Here is a 24,691-nt window from a genome sequence, read left to right on the forward strand (position 1 = left end):
CTCTATACTATGACTCTTTAACTGAAGTAAAAACTCACTACGAAAATTAGAAAGGATCCTGATTTCAGCAAAATAATATGGGCACATAGATCTCGCGTTCCCCTCCTTTCATGAAGGCCTGACTCTTACTAGGTTTTGGGTCTACAAACAGCAGCTGTCCTCTGGGACATCACCCAAGTGCTCATTGTGTGTGTGAATGACGACAAGCTACTTTCTCTTAAGGATGTCAATATTAAGTATGATCTCTCCCCACCACAAATGCAAATTCCAGCAGTGTTCATTGGATGGAGATGAAGAGTAGGTACCCTGATTAATTTTGATCTCCCTGATCCACAAATGAGGAGGTCCATCACAGAGCTCTGACTACTGTCCCACCCAGATCAGCTAACTCAGCTTAAACACAGAATGGAAACCAGGCTTTCCCCAGCTGCATGCTTCAAGTTTAGCTGAGCTGCCAATTTCTGATTCTGCTTGTAACCCGAGTCAAAGATTTCTTACACCTTCCATATAACGCAAAAATAAATATCTATTTGTTTTTGTAAAAAATCCTCTTTGTCAAATCAATTCAAACTCGATCACACACAAAAATGCATGTTCTGCATGATGTATAAGTCTCCTCTTTGCCCAGCAACTGTTCAGAGAGACAGAGCTCACTGCTGCATAATATGAATACCAATCTTTTTATTAGTGCATACAATTTGAAACCAGTTTCAACAACGAATTGTGCAAAAGCAAACTAGCTGGTTACACCATCGGTTACTGCGCCACAAGAGTCACTTCTATGTTTGCACACGAGCATACCCTTTCATGGGCAGCACGGTAGCACAGTGGTTAGCACTGTTGCTTCATAGCGCCAGGGACTGGGTTCAATTCCTGGCTTGGGTCATTGTGCGGAGTCTGCACGTCCTCCCCGTGTCTGCCTTGGTTTCCTCCGGATGTTCTGGTTTCCTCCCACAAGTCCCGAAAGGCGTGCTTGTTAGATGAATGGGACATTCTGAATTCTCCCTCAGTGTGCCCAAACAGTGTGGCGACTAGGGGATTTTCACAGAATCCTCATTGCAGTGTTAATGTAAGTCTACTTGTGTCAGTAATAAAGATTATTTATGAGATGAAAACATGTACAACAGGATACCTATGCCTGGAAAGACAAGGACTGGTTTCCACACACACAGCTCATTCTTACCAATTTCACACAAATGGAGAAATGAGCTCCGGCATTAGAAGCAGAAAGATTGAATTTGCTTCTTTGAATTTTGACAGTATTTGGCGGGTTATCAATTCGAATTGTAACTACCTATTTCTTTCAATTGAATCTGCCTCAATCATTTACCTTCAACACGGGCTTCATCTGGTGTAATGGTGGCACATTTCACTGCAACTCCATATTTTTGTGTTGCCAGTGCAGATTCAATGGTCACCTGGTCAGCTGTCCTATCTCGATTTGGGAGACCAAGGTCATAATATTTCAATTCCACATCCACATTGGGCAGAATAAGCTGCAAAGTAAAAACAGATCAACATCAGTACACTGCGCAAAGAGACATGTCCACAAGCCACATTGGCTCTTGGGCACACCTTGGGAAAATGCATAGAATACATTTTCAAAGAAGGTAGTGCTGCCAGTATTCTGGCACATAAGAATGCGTACATTTTATTATATTGTCTGCAATATAAAATAGATATTGGGCACATTTGAACGGGAAAAATAGAGAGTTCTGTTTTGGGCGCATTTAGCGGGTGTTTCTCGACGCCTGCAGCTCGGAGAACGACCCCGCTGTCAAACAGGAGCCTTTCTTTGGCCTCGGCGAGGAAAGCCCTGCCGAAGCCACCCTTAGGAAGAGTTTGGGGTGCCATTTTTAATGCCGCCCCAATCTCTTGATCCCCCTCGGACTGCGGGGCCTCCGGACCCCTCCCGCCCAGCTTACCTGTTAGGGGGCCCTTGAGATCCCCTCACACCACCTCATGAGGGTAGGGCACCCCGGGCCCGATCCATGGCATGGGCAACATGGCATTCGGGCACCTTGATACTGCCAACCTGGGGCCCTGGCAATGTTCTGCCAGCATTGCAGTGCCATGCAGGCAGTGCCAGGGTGCCCTGGCAGCAGTGCCAAGATGCCAGACTAGCAGTGCCAAGGTGCCCGGCTTGCAGCGGGAATGCCAGGTTATCATCCTTACCAGAGCCCGACCACGGGGGACCTCCGATAGCAGGGGAGACCGCCCCTCCCCCCCGCCCAAGTGCCATTATGCCTGGTTCACGTTTGTGCAGGCCAGTGCTAAACGGCTCCATGGCAAGGTCTCCCAGTGAGCCTAACTGCTCACAGAAATATGTAAATCTGGATCTCACCCAGCAAGGACAAGATCCAGATCACGATGTCTTCCGAGATTGGGCATTCTGGGTGGCCCAAATCTTGCCAGCGGCCTCGCTTGTTATTTAATGGCCTCGTTGCGTCACCAAATCCGATGCGACGAGACCGTTCGATCGCGCCACAGCATGAAAATGGCATCTTCCATCTGTACCTCTGAAAGAACTGCATCATTATTTGGGAGTGGTGTTATGGTGGTTTCACTGGATTGGTAATCTAGAGGCCAAAGCTAATACCTGTGGAAATGGATTCAAATCACTCCACAGGAGTTGGTGGAATTTAAATTAAATTAATATATCTGGACTATAAAAGCGAAGTGAAATTTCCCCCCAAAAATGGTGAAGTGTCAGGTTCAGTCAGAAAACCACTTGTTTCTCCCGAGAGATTCCCAATGAGATCTTCCCACAATTGGTCACTTTTTTGAAGAAGGGCATGTTTTACGCTAGCATTGAGGAGCGGGGCCTAAAGACCCCCTCAATAAATGATCGCCAGCATTAACTCTTCCCCCCCCCCACTCTGCAAAGGGTCATTGGCATCAACACCCTCACCTCCCCCCTCGCCCGCAAAGAATTGCTGGCATCAGGGTCCTCCCAATGGATCTCCCCATAAGCTTTACTCCTGGCCCCAACCACTTCAGGCCCCAGCACTTGGCCGTGCCAATGCAGCACTGCCAGGGTGCCAGATGTCTCTGACCACCTGGGGGCTACAATGGCCTCCACACCCCCCAGCGTGGTCATCACGTCTGGTCTCCATATATGGAGACTGGCAGTGATACCCACAGCGCCACGTCATGCCGACAGGTGGGAACACTGCACTTCCCTGGAATATTCGGCGTTAAACCAACTTCCTCTTAGGAAGGAAATCTGCCGTCCTTACCTGGTCCGGCCTACACACGACTCCAGATCCACAGCAACATGGTTGACACCTAACTGCCCTCAGAAATGACATAGCACCGCAATCAGTTCAAGGGCAATTAGGAATGGGCAACAATTGCTGGCTTTTCCAGTACTGGCCACAAGTTAACAAAACATTTTATAAAGACCATCTGTGGCAACAGATATCGACTCATGTAACCAGTTGGACCGAGTCAGGCTGGTTATAAGGAACAAGGCAGATTGATGTTTAAGGTAGACAAGTCTCCTGGCCCTGATGGAATGCATCCCAGAGTGCTAAAAGAGATGGCTAGGGAAATTGCAAATGCACTAGTGATAATTTACCAAAATTCACTAGACTCTGGGGTGGTCCCGGCGGATTGGAAATTAGCAAACGTGACACCACTGTTTAAAAAAGGAGGTAGGCAGAAAGCGGGTAATTATGGGCCAGTGAGCTTAACTTCAGTAGTAGGGAAGATGCTGGAATCTATCAACAAAGAAGAAATAGCGAGGCATCTGGATGGAAATTGTCCCATTGGGCAGACGCAGCATGGGTTCATAAAGAGCAGGTCGTGCCTAACTAATTTAGTGGAATTTTTTGAGGACATTACCAGTGCGGTAGATAACGGGGAGCCAATGGATCTGGTATATTTGGATTTCCAGAAAGCCTTTGACAAGGTGCCACACAAAAGGTTGCTGCATAAGATAAAGATGCATGGCGTTAAGGGGAAAGTAGTAGCATGGATAGAGGATTGGTTAATTAATAGAAAGCAAAGAGTGGGGATTAATGGGTGTTTCTCTGGTTGGCAATCAGTAGCTAGTTGTGTCCCTCAGGGATCAGTGTTGGGCCCACAATTGTTCACAATTTACAGAGATGATTTGGAGTTGGGGACCAAGGGCAATGTGTCCAAGTTTGCAGACGACACTAAGATGAGTGGTAAAGCAAAAAGTGCAGAGGATACAGGAAGTCTGCAGAGGGATTTGGATAGGCTAAGTGAATGGTCTAGGGTCTGGCAGATGGAATACGATGTTGACAATTATGAGGTTATCCATTTTGGTAGGAATAACAGCAAAAGGGATTATTTAAATGATAAAATATTAAAACATGCTGTTGTGCAGAGAGACAAAGAACAAAGAACAAAGAAATGTACAGCACAGGAACAGGCCCTTCGGCCCTCCAAGCCCGTGCCGACCATACTGCCCGACTAAACTACAATCTTCTACACTTCCTGGGTCCGTATCCTTCTATTCCCATCCTATTCATATATTTGTCAAGATGCCCCTTAAATGTCCCTATCGTCCCTGCCTCCACTACCTCCTCCGGTAGTGAGTTCCAGGCACCCACTACCCTCTGCGTAAAAAACTTGCCTCGTACATCTACTCTAAACTTTGCCCCTCTCACCTTAAACCTATGCCCCCTAGTAATTGACCCCTCTACCCTGGGGAAAAGCCTCTGACTATCCACTCTGTCTATGCCCCTCATAATTTTGTATACCTCTATCAGGTCGCCCCTCAACCTCCTTCGTTCCAGTGAGAACAAACCGAGTTTATTCAATCGCTCCTCATAGCTTATGCCCTCCATACCAGGCAACATTCTGGTAAATCTCTTCTGCACCCTCTCTAAAGCCTCCACATCCTTCTGGTAGTGTGGCGACCAGAATTGAACACTATACTCCAAGTGTGGCCTAACTAAGGTTCTATACAGCTGCAACATGACTTGCCAATTCTTATACTCAATGCCCCGGCCAATGAAGGCAAGCATGCCGTATGCCTTCTTGACTACCTTCTCCACCTGTGTAGCCCCTTTCAGTGATCTGTGGACCTGTACTCCTAGATCTCTTTGACTTTCAATACTCTTGAGGGTTCTACCATTCACTGTATATTCCCTACCTGCATTAGCCCTTCCAAAATGCATTACCTCACATTTGTCCAGGTTAAACTCCATCTGCCATCTCTCCGCCCAAGTCTCCAGACAATCTAAATCCTGCTGTATCCTCAGACAGTCCTCATCGCTATCCGCAATTCCACCAACCTTTGTGTCGTCTGCAAACTTACTAATCAGACCAGTTACATTTTCCTCCAAATCATTTATATATACTACAAAGAGCAAAGGTCCCAGCACTGATCCCTGTGGAACACCACTGGTCACAGCCCTCCAATTAGAAAAGCATCCCTCCATTGCTACCCTCTGCCTTCTATGGCCTAGCCAGTTCTGTATCCACCTTGCCAGTTCACCCCTGATCCCGTGTGACTTCACCTTTTGTACTAGTCTACCATGAGGGACCTTGTCAAAGGCCTTACTGAAGTCCATATAGACAACATCTACTGCCCTACCTGCATCAATCATCTTAGTGACCTCCTCGAAAAACTCTATCAAGTTAGTGAGACACGACCTCCCCTTCACAAAACCATGCTGCCTCTCACTAATACGTCCATTTGCTTCCAAATGGGAGTAGATCCTGTCTCGAAGAATTCTCTCCAGTAATTTCCCTACCACTGAAGTAAGGCTCACCGGCCTGTAGTTCCCGGGATTATCCCTGCCACCCTTCTTAAACAGAGGAACAACATTGGCTATTCTCCAGTCCTCCGGGACATCCCCTGAAGACAGCGAGGATCCAAAGATTTCTGTCAAGGCCTCAGCAATTTCCTCTCCAGCCTCCTTCAGTATTCTGGGGTAGATCCCATCCGGCCCTGGGGACTTATCTACCTTAATATTTTTTAAGACACCCAACACCTCGTCTTTTTGGATCACAATGTGACCCAGGCTATCTACACCCCCTTCTCCAGACTCAACATCTACCAATTCCTTCTCTTTGGTGAATACTGATGCAAAGTATTCATTTAGTACCTCGCCCATTTCCTCTGGCTCCACACATAGATTCCCTTGCCTATCCTTCAGTGGGCCAACCCTTTCCCTGGCTACCCTCTTGCTTTTTATGTAAGTGTAAAAAGCCTTGGGATTTTCCTTAACCCTATTTGCCAATGACTTTTCATGACCCCTTCTAGCCCTCCTGACTCCCTGCTTAAGTTCCTTCCTACTTTCCTTATATGCCACACAGGCTTCGTCTGTTCCCAGCCTTTTAGCCCTGACAAATGCCTCCTTTTTCTTTTTGACGAGGCCTACAATATCATTCGTCATCCAAGGTTCCCGAAAATTGCCGTATTTATCTTTCTTCCTCACAGGAACATGCCTGTCCTGTATTCCTATCAACTGACACTTGAAAGCCTCCCACATGTCAGATGTTGATTTGCCCTCAAACATCCGCCCCCAATCTATGTTCTTCAGTTCCCGCCTAATATTGTTATAATTAGCCTTCCCCCAATTTAGCACATTCATCCTCGGACCACTCTTATCCTTGTCCACCAGTACTTTAAAACTTACTGAATTGTGGTCACTGTTACCGAAATGCTCCCCTACTGAAACATCTACCGCCTGGCCGGGCTCATTCCCCAATACCAGGTCCAGTACCGCCTCTTCCCTAGTTGGACTGTTTACATATTGTTTTAAGAAGCCCTCCTGGATGCTCCTTACAAACTCTGCCCCGTCTAAGCCCCTGGCACTAAGTGAGTCCCAGTCAATATTGGGGAAGTTGAAGTCTCCCATCACCACAACCCTGTTGTTTTTACTCTTTTCCAAAATCTGTCTACCTATCTGCTCCTCTATCTCCCGCTGGCTGTTGGGAGGCCTGTAGTATACCCCCAACATTGTGACTGCACCCTTCTTATTCCTGATCTCTACCCATATAGCCTCACTGCCCTCTGAGGTGTCCTCTCGCTGTGACCTGGGTGTGCTAGTGCATGAGTCGCAAAACGTTGGTTTACAGGTGCAACAGGTGATTAAGAAGGCAAATTGAATTTTGTCCTTCATTGCTAGAGGGATGGAGTTTAAGACTAGGGAGGTTATGCTGCAATTGTATAAGGTGTTAGTGAGGCCACACCTGGAGTAGTGTGTTCAGTTTTGGTCTCCTTACCTGAGAAAGGATGTACTGACACTGTAGGGTGTGCAGAGGAGATTCACTGGGTTAATCCCAGAGCTGAAGGGGTTGGATTACGAGGAGAGGTTGAGTAGACTGGGACTGTACTCGTTGGAATTTAGAAGGATGAGGGGGGATCTTATAGAAACATATAAAATTATGAAGGGATTAGATAGGATAGATGCGGGCAGGTTGTTTCCACTGGCGAGTGAAAGCAGAACTAGGGGGCATAGCCTCAAAATAAGGGGAAGTAGATTTAGGACTGAGTTTAGGAGGAACTTCTTCACCCAAAGGGTTGTGAATCTGTGGAATTCCTTGCCCAGTGAAGCAGAAGAGGCTCCTTCATTAAACGTTTTTCAGATAAAGATAGATAGTTTTTTGATGAATAAAGGGATTAAGGGTTATGGTGTTTGGGCCGAAAAGTGGAACCGAGTCCACAAAAGATCAGCCATGATCTCATTGAATGGCGGAGCAGGCTCGAGGGGCCAGATGGCCTACTCCTGCTCCTAGTTCTTATGTTGTTATGATGACCTAGAGGTTAGACACAATAGTGGAGCTATAGATGCTGATTAAGGTATACATCAGACAAACATTAGCATCTATGAGATGTGACATTATCATAAATGTAAGAACTTCAAGGGTTAATGTAATGTATAAATCAACCACTAGAGGGAGCGAGGTATACAAGTATATAAGACATTGATGTGAAGCCTTGTGAGTGAGAGGTGTTGCTAACTTTTGGTTGGTTCTTAAATCGTAATTTGTTCTGTTTGTTTAACCTTTGCACTAGAGTCGCCAGGTATCTTTTTGATACTGCCACGAGGTTCAGGTTCAAGTAATGATCAATAACTCAACACACCAATTAGTAAGATTCAAATCAAAACACATTTATTATACACAGTAAATCACTACTCATGCATAAACTCTACTTTCTAGGCTATTCCTATCACTAAAAGGCCTATACTTAGCTTCGGACTGGCCCACCAGGTCAGGGGAACAAATGGCCTTTCGTTCAGGTCCTGAGTCTGCAAGATTCAAAAGCTGGTATGGGCTGGTAGCTAGGAGCGCCTATCTCGTAGCGAGCGTTGACTTGGGACTTACTTGGTTGGCGGCAGCGAGGCAGGTCACTGTCAAGGGTTGGTTCAAGTTGCTGAGTGACCCTGCCAAAGAAGGACGATTTGAACTTGGGGGCTTTACTTTATAGTCCCCAGGGGCTTCGGGGCAGACCCTGTACCTGGTTCCAAGTGATTGAACTACTTTCTGATCACTTGGATCGATTTCTCCAATGCTGGAGCGGTTCCCTGATCGCTGGGCGGTCCCTAAGTGTCCGTTGGACTTCTTTTGTCTTGGCTCCTGCTGGCGCCGAGGAGTCTGGCTTGGCTTTATTTACCTTAACTGTTGCCATTGTGCCTTGGAATCGCACATTACTACGTAGATGGCTGCTGCATTACTATGTAGATGGCTGCTGGTTTCAGTGCTGTCTGGTTGTTTTGCAGGTTCCAATATACATGATTTCTGCACTTGCTAGTCTTTACCTGTGTTGGCTGAATTTCCCTTCAGCCTTTGCAGTTCTCCATTTTAAGTCGGGAAGTGGCCAACCCAGGTGGCTTCACCCCTCCTTGTGATCCCTAACGCGAAGCGTGAAGGATCGCATAACTGCGTTGTCTTCATTCCCTGACCCGGCGAGCACTCTTCTATGGCCTCTACACTGACCATAACTATGCAAGAAAACATTTTAATTAAAATTCTAATTGGCGCTATGTCAAAATAGGGACATGCATTACAAAATTTAAAAAACGGTACCTCTAACTGTCCTCAATACACTACACTCACTAAAACATTCAGTCATATTAACCTCCTAAACAATACAAAAATAATAGCAGCATTCACATTTTTCCTCTGGCTTGGCAGTCAAGCACAGGGGCGTACAATGTTTCCATTTCTTTATTTGCAAAAGGAATGCAAACGAATGTCCTTTATTATGGATCGAGGGGTTTGGGGTCCTGGTGATAACCAAAAATAGGGGATCTTATCCTGTATGCCAGGGTGCGAGCGCGGTAGGCTCTCCTTCGCCATTTCCTCATGCAGATAGTCTGCACGATGCTGCAGAGTATCGCCAACACTAATTGGGATTCGACTACGTAGGAGAGGGAGTACTATGTTATGAGCTTATCACACCATGATGGTGTGGTGTTGCCTGTTACTGGGCTCTGGGTGCTATGGGGAAGTGAATCATTAACGGCCGGGGGGGGTTGGGGTCAGGGGGTTCGCGATCGCGCGCAACTGAATACACATTGCAATATCGACGAAATACACGCATGACATCTTCATTGATGTCTTCTTTCCTTTTTGTCTTTTCCTTTTCATTTCGTCTCTTTTCCTGGAAGCTTCTGGGGTTCTGTGGGATCATGCATAGTGTCTGTTACCATCTTGGTTAATATCTCGTCTGTTAGTATGTCTGTCCTTCAGTGCCAATTCTCCCTTTACAATTTGTCTCCATTTGTGACTCCCTCATTTTTTTTGTTAAACCGAATATTCAGGACAAGACACACTTAAAAATACTGAAACAGTGCGAGCCGTCTCGCAGGCTGTGCGATTTACCATCCAAATGTTTGAGGATGTAAATAGCATAGGGATGGCAACCTAAGGGTCGCCTGAAAACAAAACGTTTTGAACCAAAAGTGCCGAAATGAGGTGCGTATGGGCCACGACGGGTAAGAATTGGATGGAATCCCCGGGTAGGACGGCGACCAATGCCGTGTGTGCTCTACCCGAGCGTAGCTGACCAGAGGGGGGTCCTCAGGCAGGGCGGGTCCCAATGCTGTTTCTCCACTGCCAGAGCAACCGACAAGAACGGGCAAAAACGTAGTCATCGTTGGGGGGTTGCCGTAAAGGTTCTACCTTCGAACCAGAAGAGCAGTTATGAACGGGGGTCTGGCAAGCTCTCAGCGGTTTCTACCGATGAGCGTGCTGGCAAGTTCTCATAGGTTTCTGCAGACAATAAGACGTGGGGCCGTGGAAAAAAATTCCGATCTTACAAACAACATTCAACACGAACAGTAACAAACAACATTAAACAACATGCTGCAGGTTCCATTAGAAAGGACACCGTTTCTCCCAAGCGGTTCCTTTTTTAAAACATCACTGGACACCTCAGTTATCAGTTGCGAACAGGGTCGTAAAGGGGTTCTCGCTTTGGGAGTCAGACTCAAAGTCGTCATCTTCTCCCGGATGCCGTACTCGCGAATGTATAAGGGTTTGATAGGGCTGCGTGGTGCGATTTGGGGTCCATCTCGTCGTTCCGGACGAGCCTGAATGAATTATTGCAGTGCCAAAAGGTGGTGTCTAGTTCTGTGGGGACGTAATCGTCATCATAGGGCGGTGGTCTTTGGTGGGGTTTGTTGAGGAAGGTGATGAGGAAGGGATCACTTGAATCCTGTTCAGATTCGCTGGGTGTGGGTCCTGTTGCATGGGGATAGTAGGGAGGCGTGCTGTGGCTATTGTCTGAGCCACAGTCGCTGCTGTCTGTTGGTCGTTCTGGGGCGGAGTCTAGAGGTCGGGGGTGGAGTCGAGGGCGAGTCTGTGGATGTGGTGGTCGTGTTGGGGGAGGATAGGGATACGTTGGCTGTGGGCGGGGTGTGGTCTGCTGCGTCGAGCATGACGTGGTGTGCGTGGTTGGACTGTGGGCCATATGCCTTCAGCTGGTTAATATGGAACCACGCAGTCTTCCCGTTGGGGTACTTAATTTTGTAGACGGAGGGGCTTACTTTGTCCGCAATGGAGTACGGACCCGAATACTTAGGTGACAGGGACGTGCTGGGGTTGTAAATGGAGAGCATGACCTGCTGTCCTACCTCAAACTCAGTCGCATGCACGGTCTTGTCGAAACAGGCCTTGCTCTGTTTCTTCCGCGTACCTAATATTACTGCGGCTGCTAGCTGAGCCGTTTTCACATTCTCAACTAGTTGTTTTACTGCGTTCTCGTGTGTGAGGGCCGTCACTTCGGGGCTGGTCAAGTCCTATCCAAATAAAAATTCTGTGCCTTTCATGGGGCGTCCGGTCATGAGAGTGTGTGGAGTGTAACCTGTGGATGTTGAGACAGTATTTCTCAAAAACATCAGCGCAAAAGGGAGGACTGAATCCCAAGTGGTGTTGTTTTGTTGGGCCATTTTTCTGAGGGTAGCTTTTAGGGTCCGATTCATGCGCTCCACGATACCACTTGACTGGGGGTGGTATGCGATGTGGAATTTTTGGGTAATGCCAAATATCGTGAGGACGTTCTTCATGACACGTCCCGTAAAATGGGAACCTTGGTCGGATTCAATGCTGCGGGGGAGTCCCCATCTCGTAAAGATGTGGTGGGTTAAGATCTTTGCGGTGGTCTTTGCCGTGTTCGTTCTGGATGGGAATGCCTCTACCCATTTCGTAAAAGTGTCTATGACAACTAATACGTATTTGTAACCATTCCTGCAAGGGGGCAATGGTCCTATTAAATCGATCTGGAGGTTAGTCCAGGGGCCGTTAACGGGGCGGTTGTGGCTAAGTTGAGCTTTCTTTGTGTATCTGTCCGGATTGTTCTGGGCACAGATAAGGCAATTCTCAACGTAGTGCATTACGTCTTCTTCCTGAGGTGGGTTGTAGTGGGATCAATTCCCTGATGTCCATGACTGCCATGGAATAAACAAATGAGCTGATTCCTGTCCTGTTCAGGAACCACATAAAAGGGTGTCTTTTAACACCACACCGTCATGTGTGGTCAGTGCATTTTAAAATCTATCGTAAGGTGCCGTAAATTTTCCTTTCAAAATCTCCCTGAGATTGCTATCCTGCTTCTGGGCCTGCACTAAATCCTCGATGTTAGTCTGCGAGACCTGAACTGCATTCACTGGTGCGCTCTCGGGGGGTGTCCAAAAATATCCGTGCCTGGAACCTGCTTTGGCCAGTGCGTCGGCTTTTACATTTCCGGGGGGGGAGGAACGATGGTGACTGCGGACTTTAACGATTCCGAATGTCCTGTTCTGTGCTTTTTCTAAAATGTGGCGGAGCAATGGGGTTGAGGGGAGGGGTTTTCCGTCTGCGGAAACAAATCCTCTTGCTTTCCACAGGGGTAGGAATTCTGTAAGGCTGTTGCAGACGTAGAGGCTGTCCGAGTATATGTCTGCTGGGCTGGGGAAGGAATCTGGGTGATCTATAATGTACGCCACGGCTGCTAGTTCTGCCGCCTGCACGCCTAAGTGGCCTGGTAGCTTTAAGGAGATCTCTTCTAGGGCGCGTCCCTGCGCGTCCTCAACATAAATGCCGTATCCTGTAATCCGCTTCCCTTCTAATATAGTGGAAGAACCATCCACATATATCCTTAAAGGTGCGCACATGTCTGTGTGCTGGGGGCTCTGGGGTGAACTACCTATCTTTCTGGGGGGTGTTTTCGCAATAAAGGGGCCTGTGTTGTGGTGTGGAGAGATAATTTCACATTCATGGGGGTGCCTGAGTACTGAAGGTTATCTGCTAAGGAAGCATGGGTCTTGGTCCGTTTAACAGTGATGTCCCGTCCCTGCAAAAGAAGGGTCCATCTAGCTGCTCTGATCTGACTAACTGTACCGTCCTTGAGTCGTCCGTCAAGTAGGAGTTGGGTGGGGGGGGGGGGGGGGGGGTGGTGGTGGTGGTGTTCTGCGAGGATCGTGATGGGGTTTAGTCAGGTTATGTAAGAAAAATACTGAACTGACCAGAAAACTGCAAGCAGGTGCCTTTCACAGGCCGAAAATCCCTGCTCCACAGGATCTAGAAGTCTGGAGGCATAAGCCACGGGTCTTAATTGTTTGTGCCGTTCCTGGAGGAGCACGGCCGAAAGGGTGCGGTTGGTGCCAGCTATCTCTATATCATATGGGGAAGCGGGTCTGGAACCTGTAGTGCGGGGGCTTCAATGAGGGCTCTTTTCAAAGCATCCGTATGCTGCGGAAGCCATTCCTGAGGGGCTCCTTTCTTTAGGAGTTCCGAGAGGGGTGCTGCCCTGCTGGCGAAACCGTTAATGTGGTTTCGGCAGTAGCCAACCAGTCCTAAAAACGACCAGAGGGCTGAAATATTCTGGGGAAAGGGCAATTTGGCAATCGCGTCAATCCTTTTGTGCTCGATCTCGTGTTGTACTCAAATATATCACTTTGTTTTCCAAAATCTGGACCTTTTTGGGGTTTACTTTGCAACCAATTTTCTGTAGGAGTTCCAGGAGTTTGGACAGAAGCTCGATGTGCTCTGCCTTGGTGTCTTGTCTGCAGTAATAGGTCGTCCACATACTGGACCAGACATTCGGGGCGAGAAAATTTCGATAATCCATTTGCCAGCTGTCGGTGGAAAATGGAGGGGGAGTTGTGGAATCCTTGTGGAAGGCATGTCCACGTGTATTGCTGACTTTTAAAAGTGAAAGCAAATTTGTACTGGCACGCTTTTGCCAATGGAATGGACCAGAATCCATTACTGACGTCCAAAACCGTAAAGTATTGTGAGTTGAGTCCCTGTTTGAGCATGGTCTCGGGATTTGTGGCTACCGTGGGGGCTGCTGCGGGGGTGACTTTGTTGAGTTCCCGGTAATCGATGGTCAGTCGCCATGATCCATCGGGCTTTCTCACTGGCCAAATCGGGGCATTATTAGTGGAGGCTACTGATCTGAGTACGCCCTGCTCTAATAAGCTGTCGATAACTTTTGCGATTTCTCCCTCTGCCTCTTAGGGAAATCCGTATTGCGTTTGGGGTCTAGGGTCAGGTCCTGTGATTTGAACGGAACCAGTCACCTGGCCACAGTCGTGTTTGTGGGTCGCGACTGCTGCCCTGTGCTTTTGCAGAACTGCCCTAACCTGCTTGTCTGTGCTAATCGTGGTCGGGTCAAACCAAAATTCGCCGACTGCGCGAATCTTGTTTGCATATTCTCCTATTGTGAGCATAGCGGGGGCTCTTGCGGATTTTGCCATTCTCCAAGCACATTGGTTGAGTGGATCAAATGAAAGGTGGTGGGAGTTCATAAAGTCAATTCCCAAAATGTGTTCTGCTGTGTGGAGTAGATCGACTAAAACTAGGGGTGCTTTGTCGTTATATTGCCAATCTGAATGGGCTGTGATGTGTCCCTGCTGTGAGTGGCCTGTGAAGCCGCTGAAGGTGATGGTGGCTGTAGTGGGCCACGTGTCTTTCTGGAATATGGTGGAGGAATTGATTGTGGTGCGGGACACTCCTGTGTCCCAGAGAAATTCAATGGGCTGTCCCCGTATCTTTGCTGCAACTACTGGTCGGCCGGACCTATACCAAAGGGTGTCGTAGACCCAACTGGGGGAGCCCGAACACCGTCAGTCCGTTCCATTCAGGTCCGTCTGGTCTGAACGGGTGCTCACACTATGTATGGGCTTTGTCCTGTTATTATTCAGAGTGCCTGCCTGCTGGGCTCTCTGTGGCTTTCGTGGGGCATTGCATTTTCGTGCAAAGTGTCCTAACTGTCCACAGTTGTAACACTCCTGTGGCTTTTGTGGGGGGCTGTTCCTGCCTTCGTTCACCCATGCGGGGTTCTGGTGCGTTTTCACTGTGTGGATGTCTGCTTCTGCCTGCTGTTCCTCAGGTTTCCTAACTGCGGGTTTATTTTGTACAGATTGCTCCCAGGCGCGGGACAATCTTTTTAAAACCCATTTCTCATTGTGGGCTTCCTCTGAGGGGTCATAATTCGTACAGGCTTTTTGTCCTGCCTCTGTGGCATGGGAGATAAGGGTGCAGGTCCATTTGGCCATACCGTCTTGGGACAAATTGGCACGTTCTAAATTGCCGAAAACTGTTGTGAAATGAATCCACAGGCGTCCAGCAAACGCTGTGGGGTGTTCCATCTTTTTCTGCCTGCACTTATTCAGGCCTTCTACCGGGTCACCTCTGTTGTAGCTGATCGCATCTAGGATCACTGCGTGCATTTCTGCAAGGGTGCCTCCTCCTACATTCTGTGGGTCGGGAAGGGCTGCTACGACTGAAGGGTCCAAACTCAAAACTGTGAGCTTCACGTGCTCACGCTCGTCCAGGCCGTACATGGTCGCCTGCTGCTTTACTCTAGCAAAGAAGTGGTGGGGGGTCTGAGGTGGGGAGGAACGGTGTGATTTTCTCGCACGCGTCCCGTAATTGGGTCATGGTTAAGGGGGTGGTATAATGAAATTCTGTATCTCCGTCCGATGTGACTGTGCGGTGCGTGGTTACTGGATTCATTGGTGCCTGAACTATCTGCTCTGTGGGGGGTTGGGGCGCTTTTCTGTTCTGGGGCTTTCCTTGCGCACATGTTCCCTGAACAATAACTATGCGCGGTCTCATTTAATTCTTCCCAATCTGGTCCGCCTTCTGCATCTAACGGGGATCCAATGATGCTCTGGAATCCATTCTGAACTGAAAGTAAAGACTGCAGTTCTGCAATCTGCTTCCGGCACTTTGCGTGATCCAGTGAGCTCTGTCTGTGCTCCATGGTGGTAGCATGGAGCGCTCTTAATGCTGCTTTCAGGTCGCGACACTGCCTTTCCAATGCCTCTACCCGTTTCTCTGTTTCCTCTCTTACCAGGACTGCACGTTGCGTGTCCTGATAGGCCTTTTCGTACTGTGTCTGGAAGCTGCTTAGGTGCGCCAGACAAGACTGGTGTGCCCACTTGGCATCATCCACCTCTCCGTCCTTTGCTGCTAACTTCCTTCTTAATTCTAGGTTCTCTTTCTCTATCTCGCCCACATCGACCTTACTCATTCGATGTGTCTCCTCTATCTCTTTACGGAGCGTCTGAACAATCTCCTCTGTGCCTCGCAATTGTGCCAAACAGGACACAATTGCCATCGGCTTGCGAGCTTTTCCCAAGCTTTTCTTATGGATTTCGCTCAGGTTCTCCCACCAAGTATGTCCTATACTCCCGGGACCTGTTTCCTCATTGTCACAGAACTCACTCCAAAGGGGCCATCCTTTCCCTTTGAGGTACTTTCTGATTTCCTCTTCCCAAACGGGACACTGTCCTACTCTGCTGCTGGTCGCTGCGACCACGAATTCCTCAGGGTTCATGAGGCGTTGCATTGCCTGCATTGCCATCTTTCCTCTCTAAATACTTCTCTCAAAATTTGGAACGAGGGGTATTAAGGCGGTGCTGTAATTACGGGTACGGCTTTCGCTATTTTCCAGAATACAAACTCCCGACAGTTTTTCGCAACAAATATCTATCAGTTTACCTTATAGCCCTGTTAGTTACGCATGCATTAACACACTTCCGAATTATGAAGATTGATCAGAACTGCTTGAACACTTGTGGTTTTTCTGTTCCCAATTGGATTTCTAATTCAAAGGTTCTGGGTTCGAGTCCCGGCGGAGTCGCCAGTAATATGTTGCTAACTTTTGGTTGGCTCTTAAATCGTAATTTGCCCTGTTTGTTTAACCTTTGCTCTAGAGTCACCATGTATCTTTATACCACCACGAGGTTCAAGTAATGATCAATAACTCAACACACCAATTAGTAAGATTCAAATCAAAACACATTTATTATACACAGTAAATCACTACTCATGCATAAACTCTACTTTCTAGGCTATTCCTATCACTAAAAGGCCTATACTTAGCTTCGGACTGGCCCACCAGGTCAGGGGAACAAATGGCCTTTTGTTCAGGTCCTGAGTCTGCAGGATTCAAAAGCTGGTATGGACTGGTAGCTAGGAGCACCTATCTCGTAGCGAGCGTTGACTTGAGACTTACTTGGTTGGCGGCAGCGAGGCAGGTCACTGTCAAGGGTTGGTTCAAGATGCTGAGTGACCCTGCCAAAGAAGGGCGATTTGAACTTGGGGGCTTTACTTTATAGTCCCCAGGGGCTTCCCGCCCCTCGGGGCGGACCCCATACCTGGTTCCAAGCGATTGGACTACTTTCTGATCACTTGGATCGATTTCTCCAATGCTGGAGCAGTTCCCTGATCGCTGGGCGGTCCCCAAGTGTCCGTTGGCCTTCCTTTGTCTTGGCTCCTGCTGGCGCCGAGGAGTCTGGCTTGGCTTTATTTACCTTAACTGTTGCCATTGTGCCTTGGAATCGCACATTACTATGTAGATGGCTGCTGCATTACTATGTAGATGGCTGCTGGTTTCAGTGCTGTCTGGTTGTTTTGCAGGTTCCAATATACATGATTTCTGCACTTGCTAGTCTTTACCTGTGTTGGCTGAATTTCCCTTCAGCCTTTGCGGTTCTCCATTTTAAGTCGGGAAGTGGCCAACCCAGGTGGCTACAGAGGTTGAGGAGAAAGCTAGAGAACAGACTGAAGGAAAGATTGTATGAGTAAGAGCAGATCATAGTTAATGTAATAGTATAGAGATTAGTAGTGGAAGAGTGTAGATTATATGTTTATTATCAACTGTGAATTATATAGGAGTAAGTGTCAAATCCAAATAAATAGTGTTAATAAATGAAATGAAAATAGCTTATTGTCACAAGTAGGCTTCAATGAAGTTACTGTGAAAAGCCCCTAGTCGCCACATTCCGGCGCCTGTTCGGGGAGGCTGTTACGGGAATTTATAGCTTTGATCAATTTTAAAGCTATTTATGGTCTTTGTGTACACCACGCCAATCATCCTAAAATTAGCAACACAAAGAACACCACGTGAGAGATTGGAACAATGTGGAAACAAGCTGTACATCAGCACCTTATGCTCTAGTTTGCACCATTGTGAATGCTTAAATTATCTCAGACTTAAGGGACTTGTGCTTAAAAACATTAAAAAGGAGGATGTTCCCATGCCGTTATTTCTGGCTGGAGAAATATTGTGCCATCCACATAAATCATCATCTCACAAAGCCTCACTGCTTCATTGAAAACCGCACTGCTATTAAATTGTGCAAGAAATATATTCTAAAAGGAGCACTTTAATCCCATCTAAACTGATACTGTTAAATGTTTACATACTGTACTCTTACTGCTTCTATCTTTTATTCAATCTGTAAATCATTCCATTTAGCTGAGCCTGTATGCATTAGATTGCATTTCCGAGGAAACGTGAATTTGGTGGGTGCTCCATCTGACCTGCAATGTACTATTATTAATTCTCGACTTGCATCTCCATATGTGAGCACAGGTTTCCAAACTCAGAAGAATGTCTACTTTTGGAAACTGTATTTTTATTCCCCTCTTGCCAAGAACACAGAACAAAAATATTGGAAGAAAGTTTGAAGTGAATATGTTCCATTCCATTTCACTCAGTTCCCTATCTGAAACTCTTGGGCAGAATCATTTCAATGTCGTCCCATGGAGACGCAACACCAGAATGGGAGAATGGGAGTTCCATCTGACCTATACCTCACAAATCATAAGACCATAAGACATAGGGAGCAGAATTAGGCCACTCGGCCCATCAAGTCTGCTCCGCCATTCAATCATGGCTGATATTTTTCTCAGCCCATAATCTCTGATCCACTTATTAATCATGAACCTATCTATGTCTGTCTCAAAAGACTCTCAGTGATTTGGCCTCCACAGCCTTATGCCCATCCTCTGTCTGAAGAAATTCCTCCTCATCTCGGTTTTAAAGGATCATCCCATCAGTCTGAGGTAGTGCCCTCGGGTTCTAGTTTTTCCTGTTGGGGCTGGTTTAGCACAGTGGGCTAAGACAGCTGGCTTGTCATGCAGAATAAGACCAGCAGCGCGGGTTCAATTCCCTTTACAGCCTCCCCGAATAGGCGCCGGAATGTGGCGACTAGGGGCTTTTCACAGTAACTTCATTGAAGCCGACTTGTGACAATAAGCAATTATTATTAGTGGAGACATCCTCTCCATATCCACTCTATCCAGGCCTCGAACTTGTAGTATCCTGAAAGTTTCAATAAGATCCCCCCTCATCCTTCTAAACTCCAAAGAGTACAGACCCAAAGTCCTCAACCGCACCTCATATGACAAGCTCTTCATTCCAGGGATCATTCTAGTGAACCTCCTCTGGACCCTTTCCAAGGCCAGCACATCCTTCCTTAGATACGGTGCCCAAAACTGCTCACAATACTCCAAATGGAGTCTGACCAGAGCCTTATACAACCTCAGAAGTACATCCCTGGTCTTGTATTCTAGTCCTCTCGACATGAATGCTAACATTGCATTTGCCTTCCTAACCGCCGACTAAATCTGCACATTAACCTCAAGAGAATCTTGAACAAGGCCTACTGCTGTTGAGTAAAAATAGAAGTTATATTTCTCCAGATAAATGCAGCAAAGGAGAGTAATTAAGAATAACAACTCCAAACTTGCTAAATCATTTACATTTTGATTCATTTAATTCATTTTGAGATAATTTAGCAAAAGTTCATTTTTTTCTCCAGGAAATGAATATTTATTCTGATGGTGTGCAAACAGTTGATGCCTCATGTTATACATCATCTAGACCTCAAAATGCACGAAGCAGATTACAAGATGCGTGGACAGTATCCCGATGATTAGCTGAAGTACAGTAGGGGAACGGAAGGAGCAGGCTGCCTTCTCCTGCCTCACAAGATAATCCAAATGGGCTTCAGGCTTATAGAAAATACAATAATAATCAGCTATTGAACACATGCTTCATGTTAGAATTGCCACAGCTCACTATTCAAACTTCTTTTATTTGGTTTCTATCTTTCTCAGAACACTGAGACCATGGTCAAGATTCAACATTATTGCAATTGTAGCGCATCACCCTTCCTCAATCACTTTTATCATCCTGTGTGTGGCCTTTTTACAGGGATGGCGAGACAATACCAATGCCGCCGCCACCACCACCACCGTGGCCATGTAATCCATTCCTGTAGCATTGCCTCACAGGGCTCCTTTCATTGAGGTACCCAATGCAACCATCACATCTCCAGTATTAGCTTCTCCATCCATATTGACACAGTCACCTTGAGTTACCCCTATGCTCCATCTTTGGTCCCCCTACTTGTCAGTAGAATTATGTCCCGCAGGGATATTGTCTGAAAATATAGGATTGGACTTCCACATATCATAGATAACAACAGGAGTTGGCCACTATGTTTGATCATCGCTGATCTGTACCTCAACTCCATTTACCTGCCTGTGCTCTATGCCTCTTGGTAACACTTACAAAACAAAAAGCTATCAATCTCAGTGGACATTTCCAACTGACCCAACAGCCTTCATAAGGCAAGAGTTCCAGATTTCCACTACCCTGTTCAAGAAAAAGTGCTTCCTGATTTCACTCCTAAATGTATGAGTCATCTCAGCTCACCTGAACTCTATTTAAGATAGGGACTATTGGAAGTTCATGATTTTGCACGAGCAGTGGGAGAGATCACATCCTGAGTGAGACACAGCCAGAGTGAATGTGGGTATTGGGAATTTGGGGCACAGTGGGAATTTGGCGCAGAGGAGAAAGTGGTGCTTTCTGCTTTCTAAGCTTTTCACTCTTTAGAGACTGCTGCAGCAGTAGAGACTACAAGGGAGTGAGCTGATTGGTAAGTAGTGGCTAAATTTGGGTAAGTGTTTACTACGTTTGTAATGTCTTTCTGTGGTTTATAGTTTGTAAGGGCTATATTCTGTCATAACGAGCACCAGGAAAGAAGCTAATTGTGTAGAGCGCAAATGAGTCCTAACCAAGTTAGTAAAAGAAAACTTGATTTGTTACAATGCACTGTGTTGACAATATATGTCAGATACCAGCCGGGCCTCTCCCGTCGGTACCACACCTGGCTGACTTTATACAGAACTTAACCATGGATGATTTAGGGCTCCCCATCCCCTTAGCAGGGAGCTCGTATTTGGCGAGATTCATTGTTCCAAACCCGTAGGTCTTGTGCAGGTTATAACAGATCCCTAAAGTAATTGATATTATCTGATATTAAGCATCTTCTAAAGGTTTAACTTAAAGGGGTTAGTAATGCATGTGAGCTCAAAGCTGTGTACTCTTCATGCTCCACGTGGGAAGCCGGGAACATTTCCAGTGCCCGGGGCCAGCACGTGTACAGGATATTTCTACAGCTGTAGCCCCTGGAAGCCTGGGTTTTGGAGGTGGAGCAACGGCTGGGGACACTGTGGGCATCCGCGAGGCGGAGAGTATCGTGGATAGCACATATAGAGAGGTTGTCACGCTGCATGCTCAAACTCCACAGGCAGGAAGGTAATGGTTGACCAGCAGGCAGCGCAAGAGGACTAGGCAGGCAGTGCAGGAATCTCCTGTGTTCTCCCTGGTGCTAGGGTCAGGAATGCCTTGGGGTGGCTACAGGACATTTTGGAGGGGATGGGTGAACAGCCAGTGGTCATGGTGCTCATCAGTACCAACGACATATGTAAAAAAAAGATAAAAGCCAAATATAGGGGCCGGGATTCACCGATATCACGGCCAAGTGTTGATGCCGGCGTCGCTCGCACCGGATTTGACGCCGGCGTCAACAGGCCTCCAGGCCCAGTAATTCTCCTGTTTTTCGGGGGCTAGAATGGCGCTGTACTGCTGTGCGCTGCTACGGCGCCGAACGCCAGCCCGACACGGCCGGTGTGGGTCCGCGCATGTGCGCGACGGCAGCCTCCGCGCCGGTGCACGCGCGTGGTTGCCGTATTCACACCGGCGCGTGGTGCCATCTCCGCGCCGGTGCGGAGCAACATGTCGCCGGCCAAACAGCGGGCTGCAGGGGATAGGCTGCCTCCAGATCGCGGCCACCCGCCGATCAGAAGCCCCCCGATCGCAGGCCTAGACCCGTGGAGCCCCCCCACCCCGGCCTGGAGTCAGATCCTCCTGCCCTCCCACCAGGACGTCCACATCGGCCGCGGGTCCAGGCTCCCGCCGGGTGGTACCAGGTCTGAATCACAGTGGCGGGACTCGGAGGGGGGTCGGCCCGTTGCGCGGGGAATCGCCGCGGGGGCCTATTTCAGCGGCCCCCGACCGGCGCGGGCATGATTGGCGCGGATTCTCCGGTCACTGGAGAATCAGCGGCCCGGCGTCAGAGGGGCTTTGCGGGATTCTCGCGCCCCTCCCCGGTGATTCTCCGACTGGGCGCGGACTTGGAGAGTCCCGGCCAGGGAGTTAGGAAGTGATTTCAGGATTACTACCAGTGCCATGTGTTCGCCAGAACAGAAATGGCAGGATATATTGGATGAATACGTGGCTAGAAAGATGGTGTAAGGGGATGGGTTTCGGATTCCTGGGACATTGGGACTGGTTCTAGGGGAGGTGGGACCAGTGCAAACTGGACATGTTACACCTGGGCAGGACCAGGACTGATACCCTAGGGCGAGTATTTGTAAGTGTCGTGGGGCGTTTAGTTACGAATGGCAGGGGGATGGGAACCTAAGCAGAGTGACAAGGAAAAGAGAAATAAGGACAGTAATAAAAGAACAGTAAAATGCAAAAAATGGTAGACAGGATAATCAATGGCAAGTGGCAAATATGGCCAATGTATGAATAAAAGTTCGGATGATTAAAAAAGGGATTACATGAGGACAGTTGTGAGAGACGATCTAGACTCGGATGATGTAGAGTCCATTTGGGTGGAGGTAAAAAATCAGCAAGGAAAGACATTGGTAGGAATAGTGTATAGACCCCTACTGTAGGAAATGATGTAAATGAACAAATAATAGGAGCCTGTAAAAGGAATAGAGCAATAATTATGGGTGACTTTAATCTTCATGTTCATTGGGGTAATCAAGTTGGAATGGGTAGCTACAACAACAAATTCATAGAGTGCATTAGGGATAGTTTCCTAGAGCAATAGGTCATGGAGCCAACCAGGGAACTGGCTATCTTGGATCTGGTAATGGGTATATGAGACAGGTTTAATAAATGACCTCAGAATAAAAGATCCCCTAGGAAGTAGTGATCATAACATGATAGAATTTAATATCAGTTTGAGACTGAGAAAATTGGATCACAACTGTGTTTAACTTAAATAAGGGGAATTACAATGAAATGAGGATAGAGTTAGCTAAAGTGCCCTGGGTGGATAGATTAGCAGGAAAGATGGTACACATTTAAGGAGGTAATTCATGAATAAATATATCCCAGTAAGGAGATAAGATTCTAAGAGAGGGGTTAAGTTGAAAGAAAAAGCATAAGGAGGGAATGGTCAGTGATGCCCCGAAGACTGGGATAAATTCAGAATCCAGCAAAGGAGGTCTGAAAAGATAATAAAGAGAGAAAAAATAAACGAGGGCACACAAGCGAGGAATATAAAAATGGACAATAAGAATTTCTTTAAATATATAAAAAGGAACAGAAGGGTCAAGCTGAACATAGGCTAAGTGTATCTAGGGAGGTAGTTATTGGGAACAAAGAAATGGTGGAGGAGTTCAAAAGATATTTTGCAACAATCTTTATGGTGGAAGATACTTCAAACATCCTATTAACAGTAAAGAATAGGGAGAGCAATTAAATACCATCACTAGAGAAGTAATATTAGACAAACTAATGGGGCTATTGGCAGTTAAGTCGCCTGGCCCTGATGCCTTGCAGCCGAGGATCTCAAAATAAGTAGCTCCAGAGTTAGTGGATGCATTGGTTGTAATTTTCCAAAACTTCTTGGATTCTGGAGAAACGTTGGAGGGTCGGAAAACTTCCAATCTGGTACCCCTATTCAAGAAGGGAGGGAGGCATAAAACAGGTAACTTTAGGATGATTAGCCTACATCTATTGTTGGAAAAAATATTGGAATCAATTATTAAGGAAATAATAGCAGCACTTTTGGAAAACCATAATCTAATCAAGCAGAGTCAGCATGGCTTCATGAAATGGAGATAGTGTCTGACGAATTTTTAAAGTTATTTTGAGGAAGTCCCAACCAGAGTGGATAGAGAGGAACGAGTCAAATGTGTTGTATTTGGACTTCCAGAAGGTGTTCGACAAGGTACCTCACAAAAGGTTAAATGTTAAGATAAGAGCCCATGGTGTCCAAGGTAATATATTGGCATGGATAGAGAATTGGCTAATGGGCAGAAAACAGCGAGCAGGGATAAGGGATTCTTTTTCAGGTTGGCGACCTGTAACCAATGGGGTTTCACAGGGATCAGTGCTGGGACTGCATCTGTTCACAATATATATTAACGACTTGGAGGAAGGAAGCAAATGTACTATAGCCAAATTTGCGGACAGCACAAAAATAGATGGAAAGCCAAGTTGCGAGAGGGATACAAACAGTTTGCAAAGAGATATTGATGGGTTAAGTAAATGGGCAAAAACTTGGCAAATGGTGTATACTGTGGGAAAATGTGAAGTTGGAAGGGTGAAGAAAAGGGCAGAGTGTCACTTAAATGGAGAAAAACTGCAGAAAGCTGCAACACAAAGGGACTGGGGGGTACTTGTGCACAAAACACAGAAAGCTAGCTCACAGGTGCAGCAGGTAATCAGGAAGGTGAATGGAATGTTGGTCCTTATTTCAAGGGGACTAACGTATAATAGGGAAGTCTTTCTGCAACTGTACACGGTGCTGATTTGACCATATTTGGAGCACTGAGAGCAGTTTTGGTCTCCTTGTTGAAGGAAAGGCATTGCACATGATTTAATGAA

The 24,691-nt window shown here is 47.0% G+C and overlaps 1 protein-coding gene across 2 annotated transcripts in view; it reads right to left on the reverse strand.

The window, feature by feature from the left end:
• Positions 1-24,691, reverse strand: part of LOC140429309 (isocitrate dehydrogenase [NADP], mitochondrial-like) — a 111,298-nt gene that overhangs the window by 73,971 nt on the left and 12,636 nt on the right. For both annotated transcript variants that reach the window (XM_072516140.1, XM_072516141.1), the window contains exon 3: positions 1,331-1,496. In XM_072516140.1, the coding sequence (XP_072372241.1) occupies positions 1,331-1,496 (166 nt within the window). The remainder of the gene's footprint in view (positions 1-1,330; positions 1,497-24,691) is intronic.

The sequence above is a fragment of the Scyliorhinus torazame genome, chromosome 9 (assembly GCF_047496885.1).
Source record: "Scyliorhinus torazame isolate Kashiwa2021f chromosome 9, sScyTor2.1, whole genome shotgun sequence".
Lineage (NCBI taxonomy): Eukaryota > Metazoa > Chordata > Chondrichthyes > Carcharhiniformes > Scyliorhinidae > Scyliorhinus > Scyliorhinus torazame.